This window comes from Canis aureus, chromosome 32 (assembly GCF_053574225.1).
Source record: "Canis aureus isolate CA01 chromosome 32, VMU_Caureus_v.1.0, whole genome shotgun sequence".
Classification (NCBI taxonomy): Eukaryota; Metazoa; Chordata; class Mammalia; order Carnivora; family Canidae; genus Canis; species Canis aureus.
This window is the reverse complement of record NC_135642.1, coordinates 42526017-42550419: the sequence shown is the minus strand read 5'-3', so window position 1 is coordinate 42550419 and position 24403 is coordinate 42526017. Positions and strand designations below refer to the sequence as shown.

Here is a 24403-nt window from a genome sequence, read left to right as displayed (position 1 = left end):
GGGAATTATTTTCATTCTCCTTTCTTGACAGTATTTAGAACATAGCTAGTCCTTAGTGTATATTTGTCAAACGAGTGAATCTGTGTTCAGTGAGACAAATGAGTGGTCTGTGTTCAGTGAGACTGAGGAAACATACTTGACGCCTTCTAAAGGCAAACATATGGTTTGGTTGCACGTGGTGTTTGTAGAGTCTTCAGGCTGAGCCAAAAATGGCTTCCATTTTACTGCTTTTCCCGTCTTCTCTCAAATTGATGATTGCTTGTCTTCATCTGTCATTGTGTTAGATCCTGAGTAGTTCATTGTCAGTTCCTACAGGCATCACTGCGGTCCTTTCCTCCTGTGCTCCCTCCTCATATTATTGTTGGCCTCTTCATCTTCCTTTCCTTTTCAGTCCTACACGGTTTCCATAGTGCCCTTTCTTTCCCATAGTTAATCTCAAGTTGCGTTTTCTTTTGTGACCTCTTTTAAACTCTTAACTTTTGATGTTTGTTTGGGGTGTTCTGTTTGTGTGTGTGTGTGTGTGTGTGTGTGTTTTAAATATAGCTGTTTTTATTAATTCAGAGACCTGTGTATTTATGATGGGCCAGGCAAAGAACTGGGTGACAGATCTGGATGATAGGGTTTCTACCCTTGGTTGGCTTACAGTGTCCTTGGGGAGTTAGAGTAAGAACACCTATAACTGCAGAAGAAAGTAGGTGTAGTCTAGGGCAAGTGCTAGTGGAATGGTACCCACACTGCTGCAGGTGGTCAGATGGAGTAATCAAGGTGGTGTGTTTGGGCTGAGTCTTTGACAATAAAAATGAGAAATAGCCTAAACGTTCATCAGTAGGTATGGTATAGATCAGTAGAGTATAATCTATAAAAAATCATATAAAAAGATATTTGGAGGGATGCCTGGGTGGCTCAGCGGTTGAGTGACTGCTTTTGGCTCAGGGCGTGATCCTGGGGTCCCAGGATCGAGTTCCACATCAGGCTACTTGCTCAGCAGAGAGCTTCTCTCTGTCCCTGTGCAGCTCCCCCTGCTTGTGCTCTCTTTTTGTCAAATAAATTAAATCTTCAAAAAAATAACCATCTTAAGTATTTTCTTACTTTTCTAATACCTTGTAATACTTTATTTTTTTTTGTAAAGATTATTCATTTATTAATGAGAGAGAGAGAGAGGCAGAGACACAGGCAGAGGGAGAAGCAGACTCCATGCAGGGAGTGCGACGCGGGACTCGATCCTGGGACTCCAGGATCACGCCCTGGGCCGAAGGCAGGTGCTAAACCGCTGAGCCACCCAGGTGTCCCCCTTGTAATACTTTAAAGCATTATAACAGTGAAGTAATCTTTGTGAAAAAGTTCATGATAAATGTTAATGTAAAAGTGGATTATATCAGGGTGCTCTGGCTGTGAGTAATAGAAACCCTACCTAATGGCTCAAATGATAGAGAAATTATGTCACAGGTGAAGTCCAGAGTTAGGACGTTTCTAGGTATGGTACAATCAGGCCTTCAGTCTTCTTTCTCTGAAGGTCTCCTTTGTAGGTTGGCTTTGTCCTCAAACTGAAACTAGCTGGCTTCAGCAGTTCTGTGTGTCTCCTCCAGATTTTTCAAGGAGAGAAGACATTGTCTCTTCCAGTGTATCATCTTTAGCAGGGTTTCTTAACCTCAGTACTCTTGATATTTTGGGCCAGATAATTTTGTTGTTGTTATGGGAGACTGTCCTCTGCATTGTAGCATGTTTAGCAGTATAGCAGTATCCCTGGACTTTTGCTTCTAGATACTAGGAGCGCTCCTCAACCACCACCAGTTTTAACAACCAAGAATGTCTCTAGACATTGTCAGATATCCCATGTGGGATAGTATTGCCCTTGATTGAGAATCAAAAGTTCTTTAGGAGTGAAGAAACCTTTATCAGAAACTGCTGCAAGATCTGTCCTCTGCCCCCGCCCCCCGCCACCCCATCTTGTCTTCTTGACCAGTATTTTTCTCGTACCCATGCTTAAATCAGTTGTTGGCATGATTGATTCAGAAATTAACCCACTCCTTCGCCTTAGAGGAGAATGTAGTATCTTGTCTGAACAAAAATGGATTTTATTATTTATTTGTTTGTTGCTTTATTTATTTATTTATTTATTTATTTATTTGAGAGAGAGAGAGAGAGGCAGAGACACAGGCAGAGGGAGAAGCAGGCTCCATGCAGGGAGTCCGACACAGGACTCGATCCCGGGTCTCCAGGATCACACCTTGGGCTGATGGCAGGCATTAAACCACTGAGCCACCCAGGGATCCCTTTTTTAAATTTTATTTTATTTTATTTATTTATTTTTTAAATGGATTTTATTCTGAGGGTAGAGAGGTCTGGATGTTGGATAGGCAATAACATAGTCTGCTTATAGGGCAAAGAACTCTAAAATTGCTTATCTGTGGCAAGGGCCTGTTGAAAGTGCCATGGTGGAAGATGTAGGCAATTTGACTTATTGGGTTGGCAGAAGTGATTGAGAGTGTTAGTAAAGGGGAGGGTGAGCATAACATTAGATGAGGACTGGGGTTATGTTATATTGTTCACCGTTGACTCTCTAGCACTTAGCACTGATCCCAGTGGATAGCAGATGCTTAATGAACATTTTTGAACGAATTTAGAAAAAAATGCTGATCAGAATTCTCTCCTGAGTGAAATGTGTTTTGGATTCAGTAAGCAGTGATGTGATTATAGGTGCAGTTGGCTGAAATAAAGATACTCTTGGAGACCACTCCATTCATTTCTCTCAGATAAACTATATTTAGCTTTTTTTTTTTGAGTAGCATGTCTTGGTTATATACTGTATTCCTAGAATCTAACTGTGGCACACAACATGCTTTCACTAAAATTTTTTGTCAGGGATCCCTGGGTGGCGCAGCAGTTTGGCACCTGCCTTTGGCACAGGGCGCCATCCTGGAGACCCGGGATCGAATCCCACGTCGGGCTCCTGGTGCATGGAGCCTGCTTCTCCCTCTGCCTGTGTCTCTGCCTCTCTCTCTCTCTCTGTGTGACTATCATAAATAAATTAAAAAAAAATAAAAATAATTTTTTTTGTCAGATTATTGGAACCCAGATTTTGACAACTTTGTCATTGTTTCATAGTTGAAGCTGTTTATGGTGGCTCAGCTAGATCTTTCTCTCCTTTATAATTTTGGTCAGCCTTATTAGTTTTTTCAGAGGCTAAATATCATCTTCCAGCTTAGCCCTTTTCCTTACTAATATTTGGCATTAGGAAGCTTTGGACAAGGGTGCCTAGGTGGCTCAAACTTCTACCTTTGGCTCAGGTCATGATCCCAGAGTCCCAGGATTGAGTTCCACATTGGGCTCCCTGCTCAGCCAGGTGTCTGCTTCTCCCTCTTCTCTTATCCCTTTCCCTGTTTGCGCTCCATCTCTCAAAAATAAAATCTTCCAAAAAACAAAGACTTGGGATACGAAGTCTGTTTGATCTTTTTCTTTTCTTTTCTCTTTTCTCTTCTTTTCTCTTCTCTCTCCTGTCCCTCTCCCTCTCCCTCTCCCTCTCCGTCTCCCTCTCCCCTCCTCTCCTCTCCTCTCCTCTCCTCTCCTCTCCTCTCCTCTCCTCCTCTTCTTTCTTTTTTGAAAGATTTTATTTATTTGACAGAGAGAGAGTACAAGCAGGGGAGTGGCAGGCAAAGAAGGAGACTCCCTGCTGAGCAGGGAGCCTGATGCAAGGTTCAGTTCCAGGCCCTTGGGATCATAACCTGAGCTGAAGTCAGACACTTAACCGACTGAGCAACCCCGGTGCCCAGTACATACCTTTCAAAGTAATTATTGTAATTGATCTTGCCAGTATTGAAGAGTTTGTTACACAAATGTTTATTGACTGCCTGCTATGTGCTAGGAACTATGCTGGGGTTACAACAGTGAGCATTTTAATTTTTTTTTTTTTTTTTGATTTATGATAGAGGGAGAGAGGCAGAGACACAGGACACAGGCAGAGGGAGAAGCAGGCTCCGTGCACCGGGAGCCTGACGTGGGATTCAATCCCGGATATCCGGGATCGCGCCCTGGGCCAAAGGCAGGCGCTAAACCGCTGCGCCACCCAGGGATCCCGTGAGCATTTTATATACAGGGAAATTGAGAAGTTGGATGACAGGTGTAAGATTATATAACATGTTAACAAGAACTGCAGCTAGGTCCTAAGTCTCCTGGCTGGTCCATAGGGTAGAAAGGAGTTGCTGTGAGAAGTTAGAGTAGTATAGCTCGAATGGAAATGTGTGAGGGGATTTGTGATCTTTCTAACCTCTACCTGGGTTTGTTGTTTTTTTTTTTAATTTTTATTTATGATAGGCACACAGTGAGAGAGAGAGAGGCAGAGACCTAGGCAGAGGGAGAAGCAGGCTCCATGCACCGGGAGCCGGATGTGGGACTCGATCCTAGGTCTCCAGGATCGCGCCCTGGACCAAAGGCAGGCGCCAAACCGCTGCGCCACCCAGGGATCCCCTCTACCTGAGTATTTTTAATAATTGAGGAGCTTTTAGTCTTTCAAAAGGAAGTACATTACCATATTGGATATTTAAACCATATTGGAGGTTGCATTTGGCATACCAATAACCTGAGATCACCAATAACCTAAGATCAAATAAAAATTAGACAGTAGCTTGCTTGGTAAGCATTGAATTAAAAGCCAGTTGGGTATTCTCTTCTTATGAGCTTCAGGTTACAAAGAGTTGGCCCTGTTTCGCTGTGGGGGTATTTCTCTGTTAACTGCTAGACATTGGCGATCAAACTACCCAGACCTGTGGGAAGAAACGATTCTACTCTTGCTCTTCCACATTTTTGATATTCATTTGTCAAAAAAGCCTCTGTTGACTAATTTCTTCATGAAGGATAGAACTGGTTAAGATTTCCAGGAGTTGTACTTATTTTATATTCACTATTATTAGGTAATATATGAAATCTGTTATTCCATGAAATTTGTGGTGGTTTGTGCTACTTTAATGTGATCTAGAAATAGCTTTTACCATCTTTACTTTGATTCCTATAATGCTCTCTATAAAGGACTAATGTATTTTCCACTTCCCTTGAGTATTTCCTGTGGGCACACTGACCTTAGTCCTTTTTTTTTCTCTAGGGTCATCTAGTAGCAGACATCCAAATCAGGCAACTCCAAAGAAAAGTGGCTTAAAGAATGGCCAAATGAAGAATAAAGATGACGAGTGCTTCGGGGATGATATTGAAGAGATCCCAGATACAGATTTTGATTTTGAAGGGAACCTGGCCCTTTTTGATAAGGCAGCTGTGTTTGAGGAGATTGATACCTACGAGAGGAGAAGTGGTACCCGTTCCCGGGGCATCCCAAATGAAAGACCAACTCGGTACCGCCATGATGAGAACATCTTGGAGTCGGAACCCATTGTCTATCGGCGAATCACAGTGCCCCACAATGTGAGCAAGGAGTTCTGCACGGGTGAGTTGCACCAGGTCTCCATCCTACTGGCTGCTCTCCTGTTTTTGTTTTGCTTGAAAGAGAATGATGTAGATTCTGAATCAGACTCTTGCAGTAGGAATTAACTAAGTGGCTTTGTGGTTGGCGCATTCTTATCGTCTCTTGGGAATGGTGGTTAATATGGCATCCTACCTACCATGGTGATGTGGAGGTGTGGGGTAGGGGGCTGATTTCATGTCCATTGGTGTCCTGCATCTGACAGGATCTGGTCTGCTCTTTATTTAGTGTATCATGATTAACAACTAAAGGCATAGGAGCCAACTATGTAGATTCACATAATCAGATCTCTCACTTTTCACTTTGGCTTGCCTCCTACTGCCTATACATTTTACGGGAAGTTCACCTGTTTTACTAGTTATTTATTGGTGTAAAAAACATTCGAAGATAGATGGTTGAAACCACTGGCTAAAATTGGGGTTTCAATAAATCAACATTTGTTACTACATTGTTCTCATCTCCTGCTAGCCCTGGTCGTGGGAGGTTTGGCTGGTCCTGTTTCTCACTTAACAAAGTAGTGTCTTGGTAGTTATGTAGGTCACTGTATAGGATAGTCTGTTACCTCAGTGGTTTTAAGTTTCTTTTTTTGTGACATAAGGATCTTTTCTTCAAACGTGGCAGTTGAGGCACATAAAACCAGCTATAGGAGAGGTGATCTACCTCACCCCTGGCCTTGTCCCTTCCCAGAGTTTCTTCGAATACAATTTGAAAACCATTCTTATTGAATGATCTTAAAGAGCTGAAGGAGGAATCATAATCATTTTAATTAAGTAGAGAAGGAACTAAGTATAATACTCATTTTGGTTTGAGGGTTTGAGTATAAGGAATATAAATTTAGAACAGTAGTAGCAGTTATAGAAAGTATTATGGAAATTTGGAGGAAAATCAGATACAGCATGGCTTTTTTGTAGACAGTAGTAAGGCCGTGTTGTATTTTATTTAGTTTGCTGAGTATAGAAGTTTGCATGCATTTTCCACGTCGGGGGAGAAAAAAGCAGGCTGCCAGACTAAGAGAGACTGCCAGATTATTTTCTGTTGTTCACTGGCGGACTCTGATGGGCATGCCTCTTTACTAAGGTGGTTTCCCTAAGTGGCACTGACAGTGTGACTTACTGAACTCTTGATTTTTACCACTTGTGTGTGGGCAGACAGCCTAGCTCAGAATCAGGCTTCATTTCATTTGCTAGGTGTGAAGCTTTTCAGAGGCAGCCATCATCCTGCAGGTCTGAAAATACAGTCAGCTCTTGCCATTCAGCTGCCCCTACCTGTAGCTTTTCTTTCAGTGCCCACAGCAAAATAAGCTGCCTCTACCTGTAGCTCACTGAGCTGAGGTGATCAGGTCATGCAGCAGGTCCTTTCCCTGAAATTCCTGAGCTTGGGGAGATATGGCCTGCCTTGGAATGAAGTGGCTAAAAGGAAGAAAATAGTAAACTCAGGAAAGATTCTCAGATCTAAAAGAGGCTGAGAAAACATTGCTAAAGTAGGCAAAGGGGAGTGTGAGAATTTTTTACTACTACACACTCAACCTCCCCCAACTTGATTTTCACTCACACTTTAATTTTTTTAATTTTTATTTTTTTAAAGATTCTATTTATTTATTCAGGAGAGACACAGGGAGAGGCAGAGACATAGGCAGAGGGAGAAGCAGGCTCCCCACGGAGAACGCAATGTGGGACTCTATCCCAGGATCCCAGGGTCACACCCTGAGCTGGAGGCAGACGCTCAACCACTGAGCCCACCCAGATGCCGTGTTTAATTTAATGACAAGTAGAAAGTTCTATTCTCTCACATGAAACTATTTTCCAGAATTGCCATTAACAAACCTAAAACAAACTATATGAGCTGGTCCTCAGCCAGGAACTCAGATATGGTGGCTGACCAGTTGGACTTCACTGAGGCATGACAGTGAAGGGGCTAAGAAGGCCCACAGCTTCATGCCATCTGGTTTTTCTCTTTGTCCTCAGTAGTGATAAGAGTGGAAATGAAGCCCTTTTGCCAAGCCGGGTCTATGCTGGAAATAGCGAGCAAACAAACCGTTGCCTTGTTGAGCAGCTTCTCCTACAGGTGGTTTTTATCTCTGTTCCATCAACAAGGCACAAGTTGGTTTCAGATGGTACCTGGCTGGGGACACTTTTCCACTTGGATCTCTTATGCAGATGTTATGGTCAGAATAAGGCAAACTATCTAGAACATGTGGAGAAACAACAACATAAGACTGTCAAATGTTAGCGTTAGGTTACTTCATCACTTAGTATGATTTTCTTGTTTTACAGATGAGGACATTGAGGTCCAGAGAGATAAAGACTCTAACAAACCTTACATTTTCTTTTCTTTCTTTTTTTTTTTAAATTTTTATTTATTTATGATAGTCACAGAGAGAGAGAGAGAGAGGCAGAGACATAGGCGGAGGGAGAAGCAGGCTCCATGCACCAGGAGCCCGACATGGGATTCGATCCTGGGTCTCCAGGATCACGCCCTGGGCCAAAGGCAGGTGCCAAACCGCTGCGCCACTCAGGGATCCCACATTTTATTTTCTTTTCGGAAGGTCGCTAAGTTAAAGAGGAGGAAGGATATAGTATCAGAGGAGAAGCGCCGTGTAATGGCGGAATAGACTATAGTCGTTTTTCTTTAGAGTCCGCAGAAGCAGATCAACTTAGATCGGTAGTTGTGGAAGGTGGCTTGGATAGCTCCCCAGCTAGCCTTCTGGCATGTCCTAGATCCCCAAATGCCTTATTTTCTACTAATCTCCAGGGTACAAAAGAACAATGACATGTTACTACCCATTGGTGTGATGGCTTGGGTCTTAGGATTCTGACAGCTTGCTGCTGGTATCCAGCACGTTGACTGTGTGCTGAGTGGTGTCAACAGTTTCTAAGCCATTTTCTGTAATTGCCACACTCCCTTTGGCAGTACAATACCAGCTGTGTGTATGTGTGTGATGGGGTAGTATTATAAAAGGTCTGTCAATTGGAAAAACACATTAAGGAAGCAGCTAAATTTAGCTCTTTGTTCAACCCAGATTTTTTCTCTGGAAAGCCTTTTTGAGTCCTTTGACAGTGTGCCCAGCAGTTGTGGGTGGTCAGACATTTCTCTAGCGTGGACTTAGGCCTGCTAAATAATGATATCTAGTGGTCACATACTTGTGTATTAAGTTTGGCTGTAAAGTGTGAGATGTGTGTGAGCACTCTTCAGTTGTGAGAGGTCCTCAAAGAATACTGGGTAGGAGAGAGGTAAGGCTTTACGGAAGAATATTTGCTCAACATTCATACTGTTCGAAAAGAAATACTGATGACCTTTTGTTCGTCTAAATACTATGCTTATTTTGTGTAAGTCACTCTTAAGACCTTGCATTTGTTATTAAGATGTATTAGGAAGGGGCACTCAGGTGGCTCAGTCGAGTGAGCACTCAGGTGGCTCAAGTGTCCAGCTCTTGATTTTGGCTCAGGTCATGATCTCAGGGTCTTGGGATCAAGCTCTGTGCTCAGTGGGGGTGGGGGTGAGGTCTGCTTGAGATCCCTATCCCCACTCCAGCACACGTGCACTCTCTCTCAAATACATCTTTTTTTTTTTCTTCTAAGATTTATTAGGAAATGGAAGGATACCACAAAAAAAAAAAAAAAAAAAAAAAAAAAAAAAGAAATGGAAGGATACCATATTTGCCTGGAGTCCAGTGAGTGTGGACATTAGTTGCGCTGGATGTTGAGAGGCAGGAGAGGTTCTGAAAGGTGGGCTGATCAGGAATAGCCTTACAAAGGGAGCAGGACAGAAGCCTTGAAGCATGGGCAGGATTTCAGCAGGCAGAGAGGAAGAGGAGTATGTGGGTAGGCCGATAGGTGCTGGTGAATAGTGTGAATAAAGGGCCCTGTAGGAGGTTTGGCCAGGGCAGACAGTGTTGGGGAACAAGCAGGAATTAAAAATAGCTTTGGATCACAAGAGCACAGAGCCTTATGTGCATATGCTATCCTTGTCCTATGCCATAGGGAACAACTGAAGGATTCTGAAGAATGAAAGAGATATGATCCCAGATCTCTTTTAGAAAGACTTACAGTCTTGAAGACTGGTCTCATGATAGATTTCAGAGTAGAGTGAGAGGAGAGAGAGCAGAACCAGGAAGACTAGTTAGGCTCATGATGTAACTAATGTACCAGAGGTTTGGACCACTGAATGGGATGGAAGACAAAGGTGTGAGAGAAGTGACAGAGCAGAACTTGATGGCTGAAAGCAGGTGAAAAAGGGTTGAGTGAGCGGGAGGTTTCAAAGGCATTGCACCTGTGGGGCAGGAAGAATGGCAATGAGTGTCTAGCTGTCGTTAGTTTGCCAAGTCTGCGTGGTTATGTGATTTCCCTCCTGTGGTGCTTTGTGGCTGAGCTCAGAAAAAGCAGATAGTAGAGTTATCACACTGAGAGGTCAGGGAGTTATTAAAAGCTTCAATGAGGAGGCTTCTGTAGAGTCGGAGAATGGAGTTATGTAGCCAAATGGGGGATGCTGAGCCTTGCCTTTTCGGTAAAGTGGGATAAAATTGTCAATTAAATGAGATCATGTGGAAAAGCAGCTAGTACAACGCCCAACTTATGATTGTTGGTATTTGACTTCAAATATGAATGTGAAGGCTGCCTCAGGAAGGTAATTTCAAAGCACCTACATTTATACAATTTCTACTATGTGAGAGGTGCCATTCTAGATTCTCTGGGTATTGTTGGTCACCTTATGGAGTAACTAAATGTTACGGATTGATTAGGTTATCGAGTAACCAAATAATAGAAGTGTGTACAAGGTTTGGAGGTGGGAGCCTGGCTCAGGAGAAGCAGCAGCATTATGATCAGTGTCATAGTATTGAAAGTTCATTGGATGTTTACTGTGTCACGGGCACCATTCTAAGCACTTCACATGTTTGTCACAATTTTCATGGAGTGCAATTATGAGATTACACTGTTCTCCCCATTTAAAAAAAATTTTTTTTTTAATTTTTATTTATTTATGATAGAGAGAGAGAGAGGCAGAGACATAGGCAGAGGGAGAAGCAGGCTCCATGCACCGGGAGCCTGACGTGGGACTCGATCCTGGGTCTCCAGGATCGCGCCCTGGGCCAAAGGCAGGCGCTAAACCGCTGTGCCACCCAGGGATCCCTATTCTCCCCATTTTTGTTATTATCCCCATTTTGTTGGCATTAAGTAATCTGGTAAACCTTTCAAATCAGGAAAGACTAAACTGTCTCGAATTCATTTCCTGAGTGCTAATAAATTCTTCTTTGGCATATTTATTCAAGAACTCTTCCTGTTGGGTAGAATTCTTACTAACTTGTGCCGTTTGTTTTCCACTGTGTAGTCTCCTTCTGCCCTCGAATGTTTAGAAACCCAGATGAGAGGCAGTGGGATGCTATTGGTGCACACACTGAATCTCTGCAGTTGTCCCATCTGCTTTTCCTGAAGGATGTTCCTGTGCCTCCTTACTATCTGCCTGCTGAGATTTGGTGAGCAGCAAGTGTATGAGGAGGATGACCTGAAGTAGGGTTACTGTTTACTGCAAAAGTCGAAGTTTGAGTGAGGCACTCTGGTCTGGGTTCCCTTTGAGTCCAGCACCACTTACACGTGCCCATTTCTCTTGGTAAAAGCAGTTCTGGTTCCTACTCTGAAGGGGAGCTGCTGGTGAAGCCACAATTAGTTGGTTCTGTTGCTTTATGGCTTGTCTCTTTATACTTCCCACCTCGGCTAGCTAAATCTTTGAGCTTCAGTGGGGATGTGTCTTGCTCTCAGGACAAGCTTGACCTTCACATTTGAGGCTGGCAGTTGTCTTCCACAGCTAGTGTTGCATTTCTGTCTCTGAGCTCTGGCTGCCTTCTTTTGCTTCTTGTCACCAAGAAGTATGCTAATGTTTTCAAGACCAGCAGTGTTCTTATCTCTTGAAGAACAGATAATCAGGAAATCTGTTTTGGGTTTGTATGTATGTTCAACAGGAATTCAGGAAGAAAGAAATCTTTGAGTTTAGAAGTGGCCATTGAAGAATTTTACTCTAAGGGTATAGTGAGATCTCCTTCAGCAGTTGTGCTCCTGAGAACCACAGGGACACATCTGGAAGTAGATTCTAGGAGATGTTCTGGATTGGAATGCTGCACTAACACGCTTGTGCTGTAGCAGATGCCACTATGACTCACTGAACAGAGTTAATGAAACTGGTTTTTGGAATTGTGTCTCTGCAAGTGGACTTCCTTGGCAGTGACTTGGTTGGTTTTGGGAACCTCAGGTTCTAAGCAGATCCTCTAGTTGAGAGAGTAGTCAGTCCCCTTAATGTTGTGTCCTTCAGAGTTTCTGGGCCTGGATAAGATGGTGGATACTTGTCATAGACTTGAAGGGCTTGGTTGTAGTCATCGGCAGTCTCATGAAGTTATAGGCCAGTATTGTTAAGACTCGTCCCCCAGCCTGGAGTCCCAGGATCGAGTCCATGTCAGGCTCCTTGCGTGGAGCCTCCTTCTCCCTCTGCCTGTGTCTCTGCCTCTCTCTCTGGGTCTCTCATTAATAAATAAATAAAAACTTAAAAAAAAAAAAAAAAAGACTCGTCTCCCAGTATCGAACATTTGTGCTTTGTGCTTCCTACAGTCTTTGCATGGGACAAGGTCTCATGGCAACTTGTTGCCAGAGTTTTAATTTAAGAATATAAATTCAAACTAAGAGCTGGAGGGTCTGGGGCCTTGGCACATTATAGCCCAGCACTTGAGTTTTTAAATTTTTTTTAGAGAGCACTTGAAGGGCAGGGGGAAGGGCAGAGGGAGGGAGAGAGAATCGTAAGCTGGTTCCTCGCTCAGCACCACTGAGCCTGATGCAGGGCTTAATCTCATGACCCTAAGATCATGCATGACCTGAGACAAAAATCAAGAGTCACACACTTAACCAAGTGAGCCACCAGGCGCCCCCTTCCCCTGACACTTGAGTTTTTGCTAAAGCTGCTAGTTGTTTTGTTTTGTTTTATTTTATTTTATTTATTTTATTCTATTTTATTTATTTATTTATTTATTTATTTATTTATTTATTTATTTATTTATTTATTTATTTATTTATTTATGATAGTCACACAGAGAGAGAGAGAGAGGCAGAGACATAGGCAGAGGGAGAAGCAGGCTCCATGCACCAGGAGCCCGACGTGGGATTCGATCCCGGGTCTCCAGGATCGCACCCTGGGCCAAAGGCAGGCGCTAAACCACAGCGTCACCCAGGGATCCCTTTATTTATTTTTTAGAGAATGAATTGGTCTCTAAATATGATCACTCTGCCAATATGTATCCTCTTGCCACCATCCAGAGCCACAGGTGTCTAGCCAGTGAGGATGGAGCTTGATTTCATTGTATGCATTATCCACCATCTTCCTTAAATTTGACACACTAATATTCAGGAGTCCTATTCTCCTCCTGCCCAATGTTCTTGCCTCCTTTGCATTCCTGTTTCTTTCACTGCAATCACCATTCTTAAGGTATCTGGCATAAAACTTTGTAACTACCTTCACCTTTTCCTTCTCATAAAAATTCATGCCATGTGCAGCCCCTCATTTGGATGTGTCCAGAGCCTTGGAAGCTTGACTACCCTGTGTCCTCCTACAACTGGACCTTGAGAGCTTGTTTGGAGGTTCTAGTAGGGGAGCGCAGCTACCTTGACCGAAGAATGGTCTTCCATTGGGGAAGGTCGTCCTCTTTGACCAGTGCATTGCTTTAGGAGGAACACACATAGAGCAGTGAGGAAGGGGACACTCGCCTAGTCAGCCAGACCAGCCAGATGAACCCTGGCGACTAGAGGGGTAACAGATGCCGCACCCAGATTGCCCTTACAGCCCTTTTTCTTATTCAATAGCAGATGTAGTGATTCCTTCTGTAGCAGCCCTGGCAAGGAATTTTCCTTTATCTGCAGTATTCATTCTGGCTTCAGGTTCTCTTCTTAGTCATTCAGAATTGCCATTGAAGTGCTCATGACTTTTCAGTTTCTTGTGCTACTCCACGAGTTCCCTGTGTCCCTTGACATCAGTTCTGCTTAGTCTTTCTGTTCATTTTCTAGCCCAGTTACCTTTCCCTGCATAAAACAACTTGGCCTTTAGAGCCTTCAAAAATCTGGGCCTGCCCACTACTCTGAGTCTAAGCCAGCCTTTGTATCAGCCTCTGGGCTCCAGGCAGGGAAGTTTGCATCTGCATGTGTCATGCAGATTCCAGTTTTGGAACTTTGTTCTCGGTTCCTCCCCACTGGAACCTGGAGTGCTCTCTCCCTCCTGTCGTTCTGACTACAGTCTTGCCTGTCTTTTAAGGCAGAGTTCAGTTTGAGAATTTGACACTTCCTGCCTGCAGCTCCTGGTTTGAAATCAATACTTTACACTTGGGGGATCCCTGGGTGGCGCAGCGGTTTGGCGCCTGCCTTTGGCCCAGGGCGCGATCCTGGAGACCTGGGATCAAGTCCCACGTCTGGCTCCCGGTGCATGGAGCCTGCTTCTCCTTCTGCCTGCGTCTCTGCCTCTCTCTCTCCTCTCTGTGCATTCTCATGAATAAATAAATAAAATCTTAAACTTTACACTTGTGCTCAGGATAATAGTTTAGTGTGTGTATTCTCTGGTATTTGCACGTCTATTTTCTGTTTTCAGCTAGATTGTAAGACTGGGAACAGGGTCTGTTTATGTATTCTTTTTATTTACTATCTCCTGCCACTCACCACTCCACCACTGGCTTGATGTGTTACTGCTCTGCAAAGATTTACTGATCATCTTTACTCTCTTCCTCTTTTCTCCCAACTAATTATTTAAAAAAACATTTTAGCATTCTTTTTTTTTTTTTTTCCTTTAAAGATTTTATTTGAGAGAGACAGGAGCAGTGGGGAGGGGCAGGAGGGATGGAGAAGTAGATTCCCCATTGAGCAGTGAGCCCGACCCGGGGCTGGATCCCAGGACCATGAGATCATGACTTAGATGATGACCTAAGCTGAAGGAAGACGCTCAACCAACTGAGCCACCCAGGCCCTCCCCTTCTAACTTTTAAATAAATACAGCTTCACACGTTAAGTTGCTAGAATAGTATAATGAACGCCATGCACTCTTCATTTAGATTCATCTTTTGGGGCGCCGGAGTGGCTCAGCAGTTGAGCATCTGCCTTTGGCTCAGGTTGTCATTCTGGGGTCCTGGGATCCCAGTCCCGCGTCGGGCTCCCTGCATGGAGCCTGTTCTCCCTCTGCCTGTGTCTCTGCCTCTCTCTGTCTTTCATGAATAAAATCTTTAGATTCACCTCTTAACATTTTGCCACATTTACTTTATAAAAGCAAGAACACACCCAAACCACTTGAGATTTAGTTGCTATCGTTACATTACCCCTACCTACTTCCCTGTACTTTCAGTAGAATGTTGCTCTCTGCAACCAGGTTGTAAGAGTGCTCTCAGGAAACTTAGAGTTAACACAGAAGTATTCTCTAATGTATACTCCATATCCACAGCTTTTTGATTATCCCGGTCATGTCCTTTATAGCTGTATTTTTAGTCAGTGGTTGTGCATTACATTTAGTTGTTGTATCTCTTTTGTTTCCTTTAATAAAACAGGAGACTTCCCACAACTTTTGTTGTCTGTTAGGATACTGTCATTTATGAAGAGTCTAGGCCACTTGATTTGCAGAAATACCCCTTAGTTTAGTTTTTTTTTTTTTAATGATTTTTATTTATTCATGAGAGACCACACAGAGAGAGGCAGAGACACAGGCAGAGGGAGAAGCAGACTCCACGCAGGGAGCTGGACACGGGACTCGATCCCGGGATCCCAGGGTCATGCCCTTGGTCGAAGGCAGACACTCAACCGCTGAGCCACCCGGGCGTCCCAGTTTTATAGATTGATTGTTCCTTTGGATTCATGTTCCATGTGATTCATGTTAAACATTTTTTCCAAGATTTTGGTAAGGCCCTGTCTCTCTCAATGGTGAGACAAACCGACATTGGGGCGAGTTAATCACTTGGCAAGGTATTGGCATTTGGGTTTCTTCTTTGTAAAGATACTTCTCTCTTCATAATTAATAAGTCATCTTGTTCAGGAGGTCCTTTACCCCTTTAGTCCAAAGCTTATTCCAGTGGAGCTTTAACCTGAAGGAATGAGGTCCAGGGTGGATAGAGTTTGATCTAGTTTGTTGTAAATGGCGGGAAGGAAAGGGTAGGGAGAGTCAGAAACATGTCACCCACATTTACCTTTGGTTACAGCTGGGCTCTTACCGAGTTGCAGAATGGAAAGTGCTGAGGCTTTTATAGATCTCCTTCCCATTTGTTCATTAGTTGCACACATATTTATGTAGCCCCAGCCAGACCCTGTGCTCACACTGAAGGGACCGTGAAGAACAGGATACAGTAGTGAGCAAGATGAACATGGTCATTGCCTTCATGGAGCTTACAGTCCGACAAAGTAGATGGTCCAGAAAGAAAGAACAGCTAGTACGTGATGTATTCAGTACGGTAAAGGAAATAAACAGAGGCTGAGAGTTATTTAAGCTGAGACCCGAAGAATGAGGAACCAGCCATGAGTGCAGTAGAGCACTGGAAGAGAGAAGAGAGTGAGTCCCAGGAAAGGGGATGTGCTTCCTCCAGCCAGAAGGGACTAGGTGTGTTTAGGAACCAGAAAGCAGCTGAGGTGCCTTGGAGCATGGTGGCCAAGGTAAAGGGGGTGAAGTAAAACAGGGGCGAGATCATGGGAGGCCTGGTGGGCCCTAATAAAGGGCCTTAAGAGTTTTTAGGCTTCTTGTAACAGATCCTTCTTTCAGAGGTACACTTGACACCAAATTTCATTTTGTGTAGCTTTAATGTAAATCTACAGGGGCTCTCTTGTACAGTGTGGGTCTGTGGGTATGAATTTACTGGTTTATACTCCCAAGAAGAACCACTGTGTTTATCTAGAGAATATAAACCAGAGGTCACCAGAGGGGAAGAGGGGGGAATGGGTGAAATAGGTGATGGGGATTAAGAAGTGGCACTTGTTCTGATGAGCACTAGGTGATTAAAATAAAGACTGAAAAAAGAAAAAGAACGAGTATGATGCCGCCCCACGGTTATGTGACCCCCACAGAATGGAATCTGAATTGACAGCTCTGGAGAAATCACCATGCCCTCACTGAGGCATTGAGCATTCAGTGAGCTGTGCTCCTCATTGATAAGACATGGGATGTACATGGCCTTTCTAATTGAAGGGCCATGTCAGCGTGAAGATTGAGTTTTAGCTCTGAGCTGACAACTTTATCGTGGGAGCCTTGTCACACAACCAGAAGGCCGGGAGATTTTGAAGGACAAGGAGGGATGTTCATGCAGAGGCTGCTAGAGAAGGTTTGGACTTGGTGCTTAAGGGTGTGAGAATGTGTAAGTATGTCCCTAGGAGGGGCAGAGGCCGAAAGTCCTATGTACTGGAAGGAGCCATGTGGAAGTGAGGAAGACCTGAAGAGGGGAGGCCACAGCACGCACTGTGGTGGCTGGCCTGTGAGGTTGCGTGGCTCTAGCCTCATGCTGCTGAGTGAGCTGTGTGGAGAGGAGTCAGCCGTTTTCCGGGATACCCTAAGGTTAATCAGGCCCTTAGATGTGCTCTGCTTGTCACGAACTGGCTGTAATTACATCTCCCTTTCTTGTTTTACCGACAGCTGTAAAATACATACTGAGAGAAACCCTACCAACTGATTTTACTGCCTTCGTTCCAGAACAATAAGATCCACCTTCCAGCCCAAACATAATTAGGCTTGGCTCATGTTCAGGCTTTGGCAGTGTTATTGTTTGCAGTTTACACGCTATGTTCTTGGTTCCCTTCCTTTGGAGTTTATCTTATTCCCTCTGCCTGTTTCTGATAAGCCAGTCTGACGAGGTTGGCCTGGTTGGCCTTTGTGTGTAAATGTTGAAAAGGAACATTTTGTGGTGCCTGCACATTCCTTTCAGAGAAACTGAGTATGCAAGGTACATTGGAAACCTAGGCCCTGTAACTAGCAGCCTGAGCAGAAAGGATTCCTGGCTTCGTTTTGCCCTAGGCTACAAAGTGTGCCAGTTCATCAACAGTGCTCCCACCACCAGTGAGGGCATGAGCTGTAGCCGCCAGCCAGCCAGGCTGCGGGGTCAGCTCTCCTCTCCCTGTACTGTGCATTTTGTACCCTCCAGAACTGAGGAGAAAGGTAGCAGAAAGTACTTACCTGCCTTCAGAGAGCCCTCAGGAAGGGAGAGGGGGTGCCTGTACACACAGTACAAAATGTAGGTCCAGAAAGCAAGCTTGATTTGTAGGGTGGCATGCTCAGGACTAGTGAGTCTCGATCTGTTTCAGATTCAACAGAAAGCCGATAAATGGGAAATGGGTGAAGAAATGCACAGGGTTGAGGGAAAGCGCTCTCTTGCGTGACTTCGCAGGTAAAGAGGGTGTTTGAAGTAAGCATGACGTGTCTGACAGGTTTAGGGTTGTTAGTGGCTTAGGACTCCTGAGAATTCATTTGACCTTTTCACACTGCTATCAACGATTCCTAATTAGTTCTGATAATATGTGCGTGTCTGGAGCAGGCTATAAAAATGGCTCTTTTAATCAGCTGCTGACACGCAAGGTCAGGCTGCAGCCTCCAGCATTGGCACCTAGGACTGACATTTCAGAAAGAGTGAGAGAAGAGACAGTGTTCCTAATGGCACTGTTTGTGCCAAGGCAGGAATAGGACTCAGGCAAGTAGAGAGTTCAGTTAACCAACAGGATAGTGTTAATTTTGATGAGTAGACATCTTTTGTTGTCCTCGCTACGTTAAATTATTATTTTGCCTGCCTTTAAGAGGGATATATATATACCTTGGTGCTTGAGGTTCAGTCTTTGTGCTTGGATTCCTGTTTTTCCAATGTACCACCATAGCCTCGTTCTGTGTGGTTTTAAGAATCGATGTAGGCAGGACTGGATATCTCATAGAACTTCAAGAAATTATTCCTGAAATGATCAAGGAGGAAGACGTTTTTGTATACAGGGCTTTGGAACCAATATGGTAATGATGAGCTTCATGAAAAGTTCTACTAGACTTAGGCCAGACCAGAAATAGCACTGGGTTTGCATCATTCTGTGTTTGAGTACTTGATAAAAACTCACCTTTGTTGTTAAATGTGTCTGAGACCAGTTGAGATGGGGGCAAAGAAGTTTATTTCCCTGCTTTGAGGAGTTAATAGTCTAGTATAGATGAAGACCCAGGATCTAAAAATGCGTCTGGCTGGCCAGACAAAGCAAATTATGTGGGATTCCATGATGACTTGCTATTGGGATTTGTGTGTGTTGATCTATCAGCCAGTGAGGCCAAATGGGGCTCTTTGGCAAAGGTCTGCTCCCTTGGGGGAGCTAGTCCAGTGGCTTCTGGTATTTGTTAAGATGGCATTGGTTGTCAAGACAAGCTGCACATTACAGATCACAATTACTTATTTTGGCATTTATTTCCTGTCCTGGTTTTCTGGGCCCTGAGATGATATCTGATATGTTGGTATTGATGCATGTAAGACTCTTGCAAGTGTACCAGCTGCTGCAGACTTTGGCCTTATAAAACTAAGTATTTTCCATGGTGTACTTTCTTTTTTCTTTTTTTTAATTTTTATTTATTTATGATAGTCACACACACACAGAGAGAGAGAGAGGCAGAGACATAGGCAGAGGGAGAAGCAGGCTCCATGCACCGGGAGCCCCACGTGGGATTCGATCCCGGGTCTCCAGGATCGCGCCCTCGGCCAAAGGCAGGCGCTAAACCACTGTGCCACCCAGGGATCCCCCATGGTGTACTTTCAATGACTGATTCTCCCTAACCTTTATAGAGTTCCTTTCTTTATGGCAAATAAAATGTTCAAGATTCTTTGGAGTAGGTTGCTTTCCATGTACTCTTTCCCTGAGATTTGAGTATTAGGTTATATTCACCCCAAATAAGGGGAGAAAATGACAAATTATTTGAGAAAACAAATTGCTCATTGAATTTCTTTTTTTTTTTTTTTTAAGATTCTACTTATTCATGAGAAACAGAGATTGAGAGAGAGAGAGAGAGAGAAGCAGAGACACAGGCAGAGGGAGAAGCAGGCTCCATGTAGGGAGCCCGATGTGGGACTGGATCCCTGGACTCCAGGATCACGCCCTGATGCTCAACTGCTGAGCCACCTAGCATTCCACTCATTGAATTTCTTAAGCAAAGAGGAAGGACTAAGAATAGAGGAGAAAGAAGAGGAAGTGGGGAGCAAATGGAATGGGCAAATCATCCAGCCTAGACCTTGAACACTGGGGAACAGAGGGTCGGGAGGCTTAGCATCCCTTCCATTTGTGGGGAAGGAGGAGGGGTCCATGAGGACAGCCCCACTGCCAGGAACAGCATTTCCCCCATTTTCGGAAAAACATGTTCTCTTCTGCAATGGCCCACAGGTTGCTGTTACATGCTGTGCCAGCCTTTTCTCTGCAATAACCAAGTAGGTCTTGAGAGACTTGGCTTTTGTGGTCTAAAGCTAAACTGTTAAAGGAAGGGCGCCTGCGTGGCTCAGCTGGTTAAGCCTCCGACTTTGGCTCAGGTCATGATCTCAGGGACCTGGGATTTGGGATTGAGCTCTGTGGCTCCTGGCTTAGTGAGGAGTCTGCTCATCCCTCTCCCTCTGCTCTGCCCTCTGCTTCCCTACCTTGGGTGCTTGCGCCTGCCCTCTTGCTCTCAAATAAATAAAAAAAAATTTTTTTTAAAGATTTTTATTTATTTATTTAGGAGAGGCACAGAGGCAGAGACATAGGCAGAGGTAGAAGCAGGCTCCATGCAAGGAGCCCTATGTAGAACTCGATCCCGGAGCCCCAGGATCACGCCCTGAAGGTTTTGCCCAAAGGCAAACCTCAACTGCTGAGCCACTCAGGCACCCCTCAAATAAATTAAGTCTAAAAAATAATAAACTGCTAAGAGTGCTTAAGCTTACACCTGCTCTTTGGTAACATGCACATGTTGTTACTCACTTCTCCATCTGCTACTCTGGAGGGCTGCATACTACACCTCCATCCCAGATCAGGAGGATGGGCCAGCGGAGGGCCAGTCTTTTAGAGTCTTGGCTTTCCCAGAATCCTGGATCGAGTACACTTATTTGTGGCTCTGGTTTCCTGTCCTCACTTTCCCTTTCTCTGCTCACCTCCTTTTGAACTGCAGACTCTGGCCTGGTTGTCCCAAGTGTTTCCTACGAACTGCATAAAAAGCTGTTGTCTGTGGCTGAGAAGCACGGGTTGACTCTGGAGCGGAGACTGGAGATGACAGGAGTGTGTGCCAGTCAGATGGCCCTGACCCTGCTTGGAGGACCCAACAGGTAAATGCCTCTACACTGGTGAGGGCTGAGGGTGGGGAGGTTCTGCTCTGCTGAGGCACCACCAGTGCGCCACACAGAGTTCATCAGACAGTGTGAGTCCCTCTGTGAAGTCCCTTTCCTGGAGCTCTGAAGGTTTTGTTTGCCCATCTTACCCACCTCCCGGAAATCCTTATTCTTCTCTCAGCAGGCTGCTCTTTGACCCTTTCTTTCCCAATAACAGCTGGCTTTGACACTGCTTGCTGGCTACCAGAGGCCTGCTTTTTTTTTTTTTTTTTTTTTTTTTTTATTTATTTATGATAGTCACAGACAGAGAAAGAGAGAGAGGCAGAGACATAGGCAGAGGGAGAAGCAGGCTCCATGCACCGGGAGCCCGATGTGGGATTCGATCCCGGGTCTCCAGGATCGCACCCTGGGCCAAAGGCAGGCGCCAAACCGCTGCGCCACCCAGGGATCCCAAGAGGCCTGCTTTTTAAGAACCTTCAGAGACTCAGCCTTTGGCACTTGTATTTCATTTGGAGGGGCTAGGATACAGATCAGCCCTGAGTTCCATATCTGAGAACTTCTAGAACCACCCTGACAGCTGGGTGGGAGAGCTGGAGTTTGGTGCCTTCCTACCTGCCCTTTGGGCCCTTATGTCAAGAGAAGTGCTTAATTGTATTTGTGTCATTTACTGATCTCCTGTGCCAATCCTTGTGCTGGGGACACACAGGAGAATAAAACCCTGAGCCTGCCATCTGGAAGGCTGTGAGGTCTCCAGAAAATACATTGCCGTGGTTGTCTGGGAAGCTGTGGTAGCCTTCAAGCTGAGTCCTGCAGGGGGTGCGGGGAATCAACAGGCAAGCTGGCCGGGCGAGAAGTCCAGGTCTGGGGAGGAGCCTACGCTGAGGGCAAACAGAAGGGACAGTGTGGATGTGGCAGGGATCTGCGGAGTCATTCTGTGTGGCTGGGAAGTAGGGCTTTGCGACAGCTGCGCGGTAGGGAGCTGCCAAAGGGCTTTCAGAAACAGCAGTGTCGGGGCAGCATATGAACATCCTCACCGAGTCACTTTGCTCTCTAGCCAGCTTCTTGGGGCTGGTTGTCCTTGGGCCTCTTTTCTCGCCACATCTGACCTCTCAGAAGGGCTGTCTCCTGCAGCGCCTTTGAGAAGGATCGCCACGGCTAGTAATCTTTTTCATGTGTGTCCAGTACCATGCAGTTTTTCACTGTGCTTTCACAGCCGTGTTTAATTTGATCCTCATGACTTAGCCTCGAAGGTAAGTCTGGTGTTTGAGGATGAGCCAGCTAAGGCGCAGAGAGCTGAAAGGCTTGCCCACGTTGACTCTGCTGGTACTTGGTAGAGCCAGGTCTCCCATCCAGATAGGTCTGTTTCCAGTGGCTGGACCCTGCCGCCTGCTGTGGGCTGTATGGTACCAGGGTCTGCTTTGGGTCCTCTGATGGGGGGTAGTTCTGAGAGGAAGAGTCTGTTTTAGCAGCAGACATGGGTGAGTCAGATACTATAGCTCAGCGATGTCTGTCTGAAGGAAGAAGTGCTCATCACATTTCCCTAAGATGCAAACATAGTGGGGGTTTGAAATGAATGCTTTGGTATATATGCAGGGTACATTGCTAAATTCCCCCACATTTATTTGGAGCACAGGGGCTTCCTCTCAGACATGAATAGCATCTGTCATCGTCCCCTCTTTGGGAGACTAGTAAGTGACTGTCACTGCTAAGAAGGGACCTAAGCCTGTTTCTTGCTGTCCATCCCCCCCCCCCCCCCCCCCCCCCCCCCCGCCTTCTGTCCTGGAGACAGACCATACTGGTCTGGAGTTGGGAACAGCTCCAGAGTTATCCCGCACACCTCCTTACTTGTGGCTCGGCTTTGAATGGCAGGAGCTGGAAATGACTTCATTAGGAAGGTGGGTATCCAAGGGAACTGCCAGGGTAGATCAGGAAACCCCTAGCCTGCTGCCTTCTCTGTGACCAATGCTCTAATGTATCGGCCCCGTTCTAGATGCTGTACATGCATTGATCCACACAACATCCTGTGAGTGGAAGAGGTACTATTAGTATCTAGCGTTGCCCTTCTTTTGCTTACTGGCAGCTCAGTAAAGAGAACTTGGTCTGGTAACTGATTGAGGACGATTTAGAACTGCCCCGTTTGGTACTTGCTGTGAGTTTCTTAGGAGGTAAGCTGAGTGATCCTGGAAGAGGTGAGCCTTGAGCTCACCCAAAGGAAAGGTGGGTCAGAGTTTGACAGGTGAGGGGCTTTCTGGGCAGGGGACAGTGTTTGAGGAAAAGCAAGAAAGAGCTTTATAATACAGGAGAGAGAAAAAAAAAATACAGGAGAGAGTGAGGCCAGCCTTACTGCAGTGGAGCAATATGTTGGGGAAGAAGAACAAAGAAGGCTGTAGAGATGGAGAAGTCTCTTTGCTAGTCAGTTTGGACCTCACAGGTCCCACAGAACAGTTAGGTGTTTCCTTTTTTTTTTTTTAAACTTTTTAAAAATTTTTTATTTATTTATGATAGTCACACACACACAGAGAGAGAGAGAGAGAGAGAGAGAGGCAGAGACACAGGCAGAGGGAGAAGCAGGCTCCATGCAGGGAGCCCGACGTGGGATTCCATCCCGGGTCTCCAGGATCACGCCCTGGGCCAAAGGCAGGTGCCAGACCGCTGCGCCACCCAGGGATCCCAGTTAGGTGTTTCTAGTCAGAGAGCAGTCTTCTTTTTTAAAAATTATTATTAAAGTGTTTAAAAATTTTTATTTATTCATGAGATATAGGGAGAGAGAGAGGCAGAGACACAGGCAGAAGGAAAAGCAGGCTCCCCACAGGGTGCCCAATGTGGGACTCGATCCCAGGACCTCAGGATCATGCCCTAAGCCAGAGGCAGACGCTCAACCATTGAGCCCCTGGGCATCCCAGAGAGCAGTGTTCTGGCAACAGTGTTCTATGGAACAAGATCTGGGTGATCTGCCTAGTGAAAGGACCCAGCAGATGAAGTGACGTGGGCGTGGGACTGCGGGTATGCCACCCGTAGTCTTGGAATGCGGTGGATTTTCACTCTGGGACCTGGGACTGTGGAGAACTCTGAGAGCAACAGGTCCTGAGAGGTACTCGCCTGGTTAGGGTGCAAGACAGATCTGCAGCTGATAAAGCTTATTTACCTTCTGTTCCAGGTTGAACCCCAAAAATGTTCACCAGAGGCCCACGGTGGCCCTGCTGTGTGGCCCCCATGTGAAAGGGGCCCAGGGGATCAGCTGTGGAAGGCACCTGGCCAACCATGATGTCCAGGTCATCCTCTTCCTGCCCAACTTTGTCAAGATGCTGGAGTCCATCACCAACGAGCTGTCTCTCTTCAGCAAGACCCAAGGCCAACAAGTATCTAACCTCAAAGGTGAGCCCTTGCTTGGGGCTGGCCCGGGGCCTCTGGCCACCTCCCTCCTCACAGAATTTGATGGTCTGGTGCTGCCACCCAGTGGCAACAGGTGGAACATCACCACAGATGTAAAGCCTGCTCTGCCTATTAGGAGTCTTGGTACACAAAGGAAATACTTCGGGCGTTGACTTGCTTACTTCCCATCCCTTCGCTGTCCTCACTCTCCAGCACAGTCATATAGAGCGGGGGGCCCATTTGTTTATTTTACAAACATTACAGAACAGACACTATTCTTG

General features: G+C 45.3%; 1 protein-coding gene across 4 annotated transcripts in view; it reads left to right on the top strand.

Annotated features, from left to right (window-relative positions):
- EDC3 (enhancer of mRNA decapping 3) overlaps positions 1-24403 on the top strand; it is a 53743-nt gene that overhangs the window by 21786 nt on the left and 7554 nt on the right. For all 4 annotated transcript variants that reach the window (XM_077881916.1, XM_077881917.1, XM_077881914.1 and 1 more), the window contains exons 5-7: positions 5096-5431; positions 20594-20747; positions 23908-24125. In XM_077881916.1, coding sequence (XP_077738042.1) covers positions 5096-5431; positions 20594-20747; positions 23908-24125 — 708 coding nt within the window. The remainder of the gene's footprint in view (positions 1-5095; positions 5432-20593; positions 20748-23907; positions 24126-24403) is intronic.